Here is a 12,012-nt window from a genome sequence, read left to right as displayed (position 1 = left end):
CTCAACAAGTGTGAAATATGAGGCTCTTCAGCTCGTTACAAACATGTTAGCTTTAATGGCTTAGCAACACTTTCTTTAAATTATAGTACAGGGAAAAGGTATTTACTTCAATCACCATTGCCTTGATAATTCACTCAAATTCTTCTAAAAATGTTTTTCTGAGATGGTGATAACACTTACCAGGGTTATCACTTCTGATCCTGATAATCTGCCAGGTTGCATTTGAAAATGCACGTAGCCAGAAGTGGAATACCTGAAAGCCACAACTATATTCTCCTTTGTTTCTGAATGTTTCTCAACAGGCAGTTGTAAATATAGTTACATTCATGTATTCATTATTATTATCATCATCACTAGTTCTTCATCCATTTCCTCCTCTTGACTTTTACTCTTAGCACTCACCCATTCTATTGGATTGTGTCAGGACAGATTCAGGGCTGAACTCAGACACAGACTTTCAGAGCCTTTAATCTCAGATAATGGCAATTTTTGTGGTACAAGATACGACCAAACACACTGGCAAACGACAAGGTATCACAGGTTGAAACAATCAGGGAGGATTAGACAGTCACATCTGTAGAGGAACACACTAGGGCTGGAAGTAACAAGGCCGGAAACAAGAGGAGAGTTAGTTTTTCAAAATAAAACAGGAAGTTCAACACAAGACAACACAAGTGGCAGACATTGACCAAAAGTGCACAACTCAGGACAAAACCTAAGACTGACGACACATGACAGATTGTTAACCAAGCTCCGGATAATCAATATTCTTATCTAAGATTGGATCGATATAAGTATCATCAACAGTTTGATGGAAATGTGCAGTTACATTCTCATAGTCATCAACATCACTGGTTCCTTCATCCATTTCCTCCTCTTGATATTTATTCTTAGCACTCACACACTTTCTTTGGAATTGTAAACCAAGTTCTGGATAATCAGTACTCCTATCTAAGACTGGATCTACATAAGTATCATCAACTGGCTGATGGAAATGTGCAGTTACATTCTCATAGTCATTATCATCCTCACTGGTTCCTTCATCCTCTTCATCCATTTCCTCCTCCTGACTGTTACTCTTCGTATTGGAACACTTTCTTCTGGATCTTGAATCCGCTTCTGAATAATCGATGTTCTCATCATATATTGCATTCACATAATCATTACTGTCTTCGTCTTCTGATTCATTTGTGAGTCTTGATGGAATGTGTTCCCCATCAGGATTTTCATAATCTTCCTCACTGTCTCCAGTGCACTCTTGAGGAGCCCCTGAAAAACATTAAAGCCAGAGTTAAGGGACTCTTTGAACAAATTCCTGTACTTTAAATATATTGTATCTTGAAGAAGACAGACGTTGAGTCTGGTAAAAAACCGCATAATTCCTGAGTTTTCTTCTCCTTCGAACCAGACAGATCAGGATCAAGATGAACAGCAGCAGAAGAAAGATTCCACCAGATATCAACAAGATCAACAACAGGGACTCTGGAAGACACAATTGATCCACAAAACAAGTCTAGTTCATTTCCAGCACAGGTTTTTTTTTGATGATTTTACAAAAATATTTTGTTTATAACTAAAAATACTTGCCTAAACATAACACATACATTCAGATCTTGATAAACAGCATAGTACATGATCTCATACATTCTTGTGTAAATACTAAACTACAGAAAGCACATGCTTAGTACACGTGTATTGTTCTCCTTCCATTGGTCATCCACAAATGACCATAGAAGATCCATGTTAGACGGTCCACCATTTGTTGGCAGATATAAGTAACCTGGTTATAAAGTCAAAGCTTGTGTAGCCAAACCAGCCTTCTCCTGATGAGCCAACTCAGGTGATTCCACATCCTGTTTGCTTTTTTTTAACTCACAATTTTACTATTAAGTTTAACAATTTTTCATAATAAACTCAGTAATAATGCTAAAAAAATTGGAATTAAACTTTACTTACGTTTAACAACAACAGTGATAGGTGCTGATGGAGCAGAGGTGAACGTGAGTGTACACAGGATGACCTGGTACACACAGCTGTAGCTACCTTGGTGTACAAACTCTGCCACAGGAAAGGTAAAGGAGGCTGAGTTGTTGATGGGTTGATGAGTTGTTCTGTTTCTCTTGTTGGAGCCAGAAAACATGAGAAGGAAGTGACCCTGAGGAACTTCAGCAGGAATGAAGCAGGTTATGGTAAAGTTGTGACCCCTGGTAACCTCTGCTTCTCCAGGACCCCAGACTAACCCCACTCCAGGAGACGTGAGTGAGATATCAGGCATCTGTAGTTTCACTATAAAAAAAACCAACAGGACATGATTAGGACATTATTAGGATTAGGACATTACTGCAACAATTCTGTCCACTTGTTTGAGGTGTTTGTTTTTGTGTTTCTTTGTATTATTTTATCCTGTTTTTATTTTCTCAAATGCTTTATGATTTTTCATTTATAATTTGCTTAATTTAGAGCGAAGGCATGCATTGCAACCCACATAAGTGTGATGACCTGCAGATGAGCAAAAAAAAAAACGCCTGTGTCAATAACCGACCTGCGTTGTCATGAGAAGAGCTACAACTTGCTTACTGATGCTGTAGAGCTCTTCAGAATATATAAACCTGATTTCTCAACCTCATCCTTGTCTACCATGCATTCTAAATAATACGTATAGTCAATGCTTCCACGTAGCAATGAAACTAAAAACCTTTGATGGTAGCTCCTCCCACACCCATCAGAACAATTAAGTTCATGGAATCATTGTGGGACAAGCGTCAAGCTGTGAATTTAATTCACACCAAAACAGAAGCAGCGGATGTGAGTTTGATGCATGCATGACGTTTGGTGTAAAAATACAGCATAAGTTTTGATGTCAAACTAAAACATAATTAGATAATTACAAAAGTCAAACATGTTGGTGGTAGTGTGATAGCACTGAGATGTTTTGTGACTTCTCGAGCTGAAAACTTGGAATATATTGGAACCATGAGTTATGTTTATTTTAAATAGAAAACCCCATATCCTGGCCAAATGCTCCTGAGGACTTGTCGTTTGGACCAAGACAATAACATACTTTAGCATATAAAAATATTTTGAACAATAAAAAATGAACATCTGTTCAGTTTTAGGGTCTGTAAACACATTTTTAGTCAAATTCGACTGAATTAGAAAGGCAATAGATATGATTAAAATAAGTACCAACTGACCTCCAGCAGAGAGATGGACAAAAAATATCCAAACGTATTTTTTTTTGACTTCTTAGGTTAACTTTTCGGAAGTTTCTCGTTTGTATTTTTGCATATATAAGTAAATGTCTTCATGCTTTAGTCGGCTAGAAGTTCCATTTCAGTTAGTAAATGAACAAAAAGTTTACTTCTGCTCTTTAGCTTTGAGGTTTGTGTGCAGATGGGTGCTTCCTGTTACTGCTCAACAAGTGTGAAATATGAGGCTCTGCAACTTGTTACAAACATGTTAAACTTTAATGACTTAGCAACACTTTTTTTGACGATAGTTCAGTGAAAAGGTATTTACTTTAATCACTATTGCCTTACTAATTCAGTCAAAGTTTTCTTAAGATGTTTTTCCAAGACCCTAAAACTGAACAGACGTTCATTTTTTATGGTTCAGGTACTAATATAGTGTTTACACTACTCACCTGAACAGATGACACCAGCATCTTTACTGTGATTACATTGATGTTTTTCAAAAACTCTGTGACTACACTCTGTTAGTGACATTTCACTGCCTGAACACGTCACATTCTTCAACCAGATTTGGCCCGATCCTTGACCAAAACCAGCTGACTCAGTCGCAGTAAGAGCTGGCCCACAGCCCATCTCTTTGCAGACAACATTTGCATCATTCAGATCCCAGCCATTATAACACACTGTTGCCCAGGATCCATTTTGTTTGACTTCAACTCTTCCAGAGCAGCAAGTCGATCCAGACCCAGCCAGCCTGATCTCACCTGAAAGAAAGAAAAAATGCCTTCCTACATTGACAGTAACTATAAATAGGTTACACAGGAGAAAGGACTGACCTGAGACAGATGAGCTCCAGATCCAAGAGACTGAAACATTAGAAACAAAGATTTGTGTGTCAAATATTTAAAGAATTATTCAGGTAACAAAAAAAAAATGTTTCTCAGTTAATCAGAGAGTAATTTGTCGTAAAATAAAGACTTACATAGAGTCAGTAGGTAAAACTTTCCTTGCTGTTTGCTGAGCATACCTGACATGAAACTACCATCTGAACAATTTGAAGAAACCAGAGCACATAAGAGAGAGCAGCAATACTTCTTAGTCACTGCTTTTACAGAAACTTCCTCTTTCTGAGAATGGATCTCATAACTGAGCCTGTGACCTGACATGGGTAAAATAATAAATATCTCGTCCCCACAAATTAATATATTGTTCCCACAAAATAATATCTAGTTCCCACGCAATAATTAATTTGTGGGAACGAAATAATTATTCACGTCATTCATAAATATGTGTTTAATATATTTGTATATGTGTATTTAATATTTGGATTTACAGCAGATACAGTCCCTTCAGATTTCTGTATGTGTGTTTCTCATTACATTGCATTGAAGACACAGAGGATGTTTAGAGATCAGATTTATTTATTTTAAAAACCAAAAAGCATTGGTAATCACGTTTTCATGTCTGGGTTCATTCTCATCCCTCTTTGTCCGCTGCTGCAAAAGCCGCTTCCCGCGGCTAGTTCAGTGTCTCTGTGACCCACATTCGTTTAAGAGGCGAAAAATAAAAAATAAAAACAAGAATGATCGATTTATTATGGTCTTGATTAAATTAAGAAAAATATCATAAGATTTAGGATGCCCAAGCTATATTCTTGAATTTCTGATTTTAAGATCAGAAATAAAACTTCCACATAGAAAGTGGAACATTACATTATCATTAAATAGTTACTGTTTATTTCGCAAACACAATGTTTTCAGAATCAGAAATACTTTATTGATTCCACATGTGGGAAATTTGTGTGTTACCGTAGCAGCATTGTAATCATATAAAGAAAATAGAATAATATAAAAACTGTCATGATTCAGCTACGAGACAGATCCAGACGCTGGAACCCAGAAGGAAACACACAGGTAAGTGAATTGGTAAGTAGTGTTTATTTCTCCGTTGAGGGCTTGGTTTAGTCACCATAAGGGGCAAGGAACTGGTGTTGAAGCTGAAGCTGGGTCTCATTCAGTAGAGCAGAGCTTGAGTGAAGTGAGTGATCACAGCTGGTGGAGTCATGAGCAGAGCAGAGGGGGAGGGGGAGGAGAACTGACAGAGGCACCATGACAAAAACAAAGTAAATGTAAACAAACAAGGTGGTATAATAATTAAAATGGTTTGTTTCACTTCACCGATTTAATGGATAGGGTGGTAATTTTATTGTGGTGATAAATTAACCTCATTTTGTGTCTTCCATATATTTGTCTCACTGTGGACAGTTTGTCTTACTTTTTGGGTTTAAAACCACAAAACTCTCAAAGAAAAACCTTTTCAATGTGGCATTAGTTTCAACAATCTGTGAGTATAAAAAAGGAGATTTTTACCAGTCAGTCATACCAGGTTTATCATTCAAACAGCCATGAACACACAACTTTGCTAAATGGACAAGCAGGGCTACCTGACAGCACGCCTTTGGGTTGGTAGTGGGCAGTCAGATGTTGCAGGTGAACTTGGTTTGTCTCATCAGCAGTGTCACAATCAACTCCACCGCTTTGACCTGGATGCCAGATGACAGTTGCAAATGACTCCACTGACATCAAATCAACACCGTGAACGGCCATGTGACCTGGACAATGCAGCAAGGGTCTTCCGTCCTGTTCACTGATGAGTGTTGAGTCACTTTGCATAGAAATAATGGTCTTCAGCATTACTGCAATACGTCGAGGTCAACGTAGTCTCTGGGTGGAGGAGGTGCAACTGTCTGGGCAGACATCACCAGTCAGTAAAAAAACATTTTAGTTATTGTAGATGGCCCAGTCACTGCATGTTCTTACTTCAGAGACATCATAGAACCATCATCATCACCTAATTCCACTAGCATACCCCCAACATGACAGTGCTCCACCACATGGTGCCAAAATGGTGTCATAATATGTAACCATGGTGTCACAATATATTTTCATATGGTACAGCCAGCAATGTCCCCTGACCTGGAGCCCATAAAGCACATCTGGGAACAGCTGAAGCAGAGAATGGATGATCATACCCCACAATCTGAATCTTCCAGAATGACTCTTACATAAATGAAGTAAAGTTTTCAGTGAAGGAGCGAATATTTCCCACTTCCTCTTTTGAAGAACACAGGTTTTGTTTCACTTTAAAACTTTCAAGTAGGGTGTTTGATGAAGGACTTAAAATGCAGAGACTGGAGGCACACGGTTCCAAGTCAAGGGGTTTTAATTCCATAAACAAAAAGTGCTGCTGAGCAGCGTAACCTAACACAACAAACTGTAGACAAACCAAGTAAACAGGAAGAAGAGGCTCAGGGATATGGCGGTATGCACCAGCACAAGAGGAAGGCAGAGACAAGACTTAAATACAAAGAAGACTGACAAGGCACAAAATAAAACAGGAAGCAGAACTCAAACATGACAGAAAGAAAATGGAAAGGCAAAAAAACCCAAACCATGACAAAAACTAAGTTTCTTGGTCCCTATGTCATTCTGCAGATAAAAAAATAATATCATGCAAATTGTATTAACACCAATGCATAACAACCCCTTATAGCCAAAGCACAAACATTAAATTACACAGTTGTTTCATCAGCAGGAAACTCGTTTAGATAGCACTAGTCCAACTGCCTGGCTGGAGTATTTTAGGGCTGTACTTCCTGCATTACCTCTTTTGGCCTCACAGCGGAGCTGCAAAAGGAGAAGCTGGGCCACACCCATAACGTGGAGCCCCTTTAAGCACTGACAACTGAAAAAAACGGTGATGTTAATTAAACAGATTACCAGGTTGAGTAAACTGTACCAAAATAATAAAATGAGTGTGCTACTGATAATGACTTATGAAAACACCAAACGATAAATCTTAAATAAAAAAGTCTACTCATTGTAGGAAATCAAAATTCTGAATCTGTAAACACAATAAACAGTACAAGTGTGAAGTGCACTGAAGTTTACCGCCAATTTTTCTGTAGAACTGGTAGAGTATGCTGCCATCACAATAAATTAAATTCTCCAAACTAGGAAGAATGCAGGGGAATCAAACTCCCATTGTCTTTTAGTGATTTGAGGTGTGTTAAAAACAAACACAAACTTGAAACAAGCATTCAGTCCCCAGCACAGTGAAAAAGACAACCTGACATTATGTACAATAGGTCAGAATGCACCAACACTTCATAAAAAATAAAACATGTGAGGAGAAACAAAAAATGAAGAACATGGTTTAAGTTCTGTACTAATATAGTGATTTCTATCTTGATTTAGACCCAAAGTACTTTACAGTCACATTCACAGCCCCATGCACACACACACCATTACACACAGATGGTGGCTCCCCGTCATTCATGGCACCAACTTCTCACCAGCTTCTAACCATCAGAAGTAAGACAGGGTAGTGCTGTCATGTCATGTGACATTGTGGTGCAGTAAAAGATCAAAATACAACTAAAAAAGTGGCTTTATGAAGTTTTTCTTTTGGAGCAGATGAACAAGGGGTATTATTTTGTATATCAAACTTTAGAGGAAAAAAAAGTTCAGAGTGCTTCAATTCAACACATCAAAAAAAGCAGAATCACTTCTGAGCAATCCCCAAAAAAATTTACCATAAACTTCTTATTAATGCCCTACCATAGTGCATATGTTGACCTTATTCCACATATTTCAGCTGAGTTCCAATAAAACATGAATTTAAGTAAATAGTTGGAGACTTGTTTTATATTCTATTTAAGAAAACGACAATAGTCATGTTAAAAGAGATTTGTTCTCCATTAGGTACTCTTTTCTCCAGAATGTTTGCTTGTTTTGAGATCGGAGTCTTCGGCCCACCTCCACTAGCTCCATGAGAGGAGTTAGCCTAGCTAATCATCAAGGATTGATTTTAATGCCATCATTGTCACTTATTGCTCTCTTTTTCTTCGGGACCATGGTCAGCTCTATTTTTTGGACATAATCAACTTTTAAGTCGCTTGAAGAACTACATCAGAGCTGCTGACCGCAAAAAGGTTCATTGAGTGACATAAAGAATTAACTTTCCATTTTCAATTTACAACTGTGAAAATATCTATTGCACATATTGCTTATATGTGTAATCTGTTGCAATTATGTTTATTACATAAATGGTTAAAGAGTCACAGTAAGTCATGGAATGTCAACACTGGAACTAAAGCTCTGGTGTTAAAGGGTTAAGCAAAAGTCTTGGATCTGGGAACAAACCAAACAAAGCTGTAAATCCTAAATCAGAGCCAGATTAAACCATAACTGAACAGTTTACTGGACAGGCAAAGTCACAATGTTACAGTAGGTTTTGTCATCGCTGGTTTCTTTGTTTTCCTCCTTTTTTTCCTCTGTTTGTTTTTCATTCTTAGCACTCGTGCTCTACATTAATGATGGTGGACTAAATTCTTCATTAAGATTTGTCTCATCTCCATAATCAATTCCTTTGTCTTCATCTGCTTTGTTCGTAGGTTGAGATGGAAAGGGTTCTCCTGGAAGATTTTCGTGTTCTGCCTCACAAATCCCTCGGTCCTCTCTGGTGAACCCTGAAACCCCAAAAAAGACAATTAAATGGCCCCTTCACAAAATGCTAAACCTAAATATCTGGGAACCTCGTGAACACACACTTTGAGTCTGGAAAAGAACCGCTGGCTGTTTGGGTTTTCTTCTCCTGTGGACGAGATAGACCAGGAACAAGACGAAGAGCAACAGGAGCAGGATTCCACCAAATACTGTACAGATCAGCAGCAGCAAAGATTCTGGAAGTGACAATATTTTACAGGTTTAGATCAGTTCAGGAGAAATAAATGCTTCTTTGTTGGGAAACATCAACAAGGGGTTTAAGCTTTGTTAAGTTAGAAGCAATTGTAAAAAGTTGAAATTAAAAAGATGATTTACAGAAAATATCAAAATGGCACAAATTCTTTTTAAACCAAAGTGTTTGGGCCAAGTCACAGAAGAATCCAAGGAAAAGCTTTGTGGAATTGTACACAAAACAGTCAATTACAAAGAGCAGAGTAATGCTAGACTTCTGATGGGTTCAAGCTACTGCTGAAGAGAAAGTATGTCCCCAAATGTATAGTCTGAAGTAAAACTGGGCGTCCTAATGGGCCCTTATGTGTCATGTACTTGGGGCAGGTGCTGGCACCTTACTAAAACCTAAAGTGGGAAATAAGGAGACCTCATGTCAGACATCAGTCATATGTCATAAGTGTGTGCAATTTACATTTGGCTTACAGATACTTTACGATACATATACCACAGAAATGCACAACATTCATACGTTTCATTTCGGTGACACCCCATAAGGTGGTTATACAAGCCTAAAGGGAACTGAGAAACTCACCTATGCTCAACCCCCCCCCCCTCCCCATGCAGGTGCATGTGCTTAAGAATAAACCATTATATAGGTCAACTACTATGAAAGAAATCAATTAGGTTAACTCAAACTTTAAACTGACGACATGGATCGGTTTGGGAGGGGATACAATTTTGGAAAAACTAACTGTTGATTATTGTGGTTATTTGTGGCTGCATCTTGTGTTACTCTGCTTATGTACAATTAGACAAAAAGAAATAATTTTCTTCTGACGGACCACCCAAAACCAGCCCCCAGAGGTCATATTATGGACTGCAAATGTTTATATTGGTGTGTTTCACTTTACTTACGCCTCACAACAACAACAAAAATAGAAGCTTATGAACAAAAATACAAAATTTATATTCCAGCCAAAGAGATGTAGTTTTTCAAGACTTTCCAGATTGTGTGGATTTCTTACCGTTTACAGAAACTCTGACAGAGTTGCTTAATGGAGAAGTGAAATTTCGATGTGGTCCTTTTTTCTGATACTGACACTGGTACGACCCGTCATTTTCAGTGTCAGCTTTGGAGATTGCAAAGTTGGCGGAAATGTTCTTTGAGGTTTGAGTCTCTTTAAATGAACTCTGAGTATTCATCAGGATGAAAGTTCCACCAAGGACTTGAGTTGGAATTGAACAAGTGAACCCAAATCTCTGACCCCAGGAAACATTAGTAGAACTAATGCCTGGGAGAGTCTGGGCTTTAGAACGCTCACTGAAAAAATGCAGAAAATAATATAAAAAACAGTGAATCTGACTCCTTTCTCAATTTTTCAGTGCTTAAATTTTAATAAAAAAAAGAATTATATTTTTCTTAACAGTAACATTAAGTAGGTCGCTTAGAGGTGAAGTGAACGTTTGACCAGAAACAGTTTTCTCGTAGTGACACTGGTACGATCCATCATGATCAAGATTCACTTTAGAGATGTTGAAGGTTGCAGCGCGGCTGGCAGAAATTTGTGTCTGTCTGAAGGAACCTGAGATCTTCTGGAGAAAAAAGGTTTCTCCTAAAAGTTCAGCTGCAGTGGAACAGGTGATTCTGAGTTCCTGACCCCAGGAGACCTCTCCAACAGGATCCATGGAGATGCTGGGCTTTACAAGACTTTCTGTGGGAAGTTTAGTTAAAGCAAATTTAAACACTAACTGTGAATTTTAGTCTAGCTGACATTCTAAATAAGAAATAGTACAGTAACTCACCTGAGCAGATGACACCAGCATCTTCCCCATGATTACAGTTATGTTTTCCATAACCGTTGTGACCACACTGTGTCAATGAGCTTTCACTGCCTGAACACTCCACATCATCCAGCCAGATTTTGTCTGATCCTTGACCAAAAAGAGCTGATCGTGGGGCATGTAGAGCTGTCCCACAAGACAACTGTCTGCAGACCACTTTTGCATCATTTATACTCCACTTGTCGTGACAGACTGTTCCCCAGACTCCATCATGTAGGACTTCAACTCTTCCAGAGCAGCGAGTCGATCCAGATCCAACCAGCCTGATCTGACCTTAAAACACATCACAAAAAGGCTATTTCTATTATTTGTTTTGAACTGCAAATTAAGCAAAGGAAATAGGAGAATACACTTACCTGAGGCAAATGAGCTCAACAGACATGATACTGAATTGTTTGGGGGAAATAAGGTTCTTAATTAAATTAGAGACACAATTTTAAATCTTTTAGAATGCCTTCTTTTGTAAACTGACTCTTACCTAAAGTCAGAAACTGAGAGTTTCTTTGCTTTTTGCTGAACATGGCTGAGATATTCCTGCAGTGTGTCACCAATCTGAATGCAAAAAGAAAAATGGTGTTACATTTCTGCAGGAGAGCAAATGTTTCTTACTTCCTCTTTCTGTGAATCATTTGTTGAGTGAGTCATTTTTTTTTAAAACAGGGCGTTTTTTTATGTGTTTGTCATTCTATAGAAAACTGCTGATTGTGTTTTCCATTTTAAAAAAAAGAACTTGGGATGATGTCATGATGAATGTGCATGACTTCTTGTTTCCATGAGTAAAGGTGATGAGATTTTGTTGGTAAATTGGCAAGAAAAATGTAAAGCACTTTAAAAATGCAAACAAGAAATTGCAGCAGGAAAGTATCACTTACTCACAAAACCATGCACACTCAGTGAACACAGCAAAAAATAGCTTTAAAGAAATTCACCTTTCAGCTCTCCCTTATGGACATTCTTAATTCCTCCAATTCTTGCCAAAATCGAAGCACAAGCAGAATTTGACTAAATGTCACCCTCTCTAAAGACTAAATAGTTTCGTTAATGAGCAACATACATTTACAGAAAACATTCTGTCCACATCCCAGGCGTGCAGATTTGCCATCTTAATTCAAATCTAACTCCATGTGTAGGCACCTGTCCTCTCTTTGTTCTGACACCTACCTTAAAGCTGAGTCAATTTAAGTACCTTTTAGTACCTTTTGCTGTGTCAAAAAGTATTTGTTAAAGTCCTGTAAGATATA

The 12,012-nt window shown here is 38.0% G+C and overlaps 1 protein-coding gene across 1 annotated transcript; it reads right to left on the bottom strand.

Moving 5' to 3' along the window:
• Positions 1-450: 450 nt before the first annotated feature.
• Positions 451-11,383, bottom strand: LOC111946683 (uncharacterized). Its single transcript, XM_023950395.2, has 11 exons — positions 11,250-11,383; positions 11,128-11,157; positions 10,733-11,044; positions 9,955-10,641; positions 8,803-8,934; positions 4,174-8,721; positions 4,028-4,057; positions 3,644-3,955; positions 1,957-2,286; positions 1,354-1,482; positions 451-1,269 (listed from the first exon to the last, which is right to left on the bottom strand). Exons 6-11 carry the CDS (start codon positions 4,355-4,357, stop codon positions 743-745), a joined length of 1,512 nt encoding a protein of 503 aa, XP_023806163.2. The 5' UTR covers positions 4,358-8,721; positions 8,803-8,934; positions 9,955-10,641; positions 10,733-11,044; positions 11,128-11,157; positions 11,250-11,383; the 3' UTR covers positions 451-742.
• Positions 11,384-12,012: the final 629 nt, after the last annotated feature.

This window comes from Oryzias latipes, chromosome 20 (assembly GCF_053564925.1).
Source record: "Oryzias latipes strain Hd-rR chromosome 20, Olatipes_Hd-rR_3.1".
Classification (NCBI taxonomy): domain Eukaryota; kingdom Metazoa; phylum Chordata; class Actinopteri; order Beloniformes; family Adrianichthyidae; genus Oryzias; species Oryzias latipes.
This window is presented reverse-complemented; position numbering and strand designations above follow the sequence as displayed.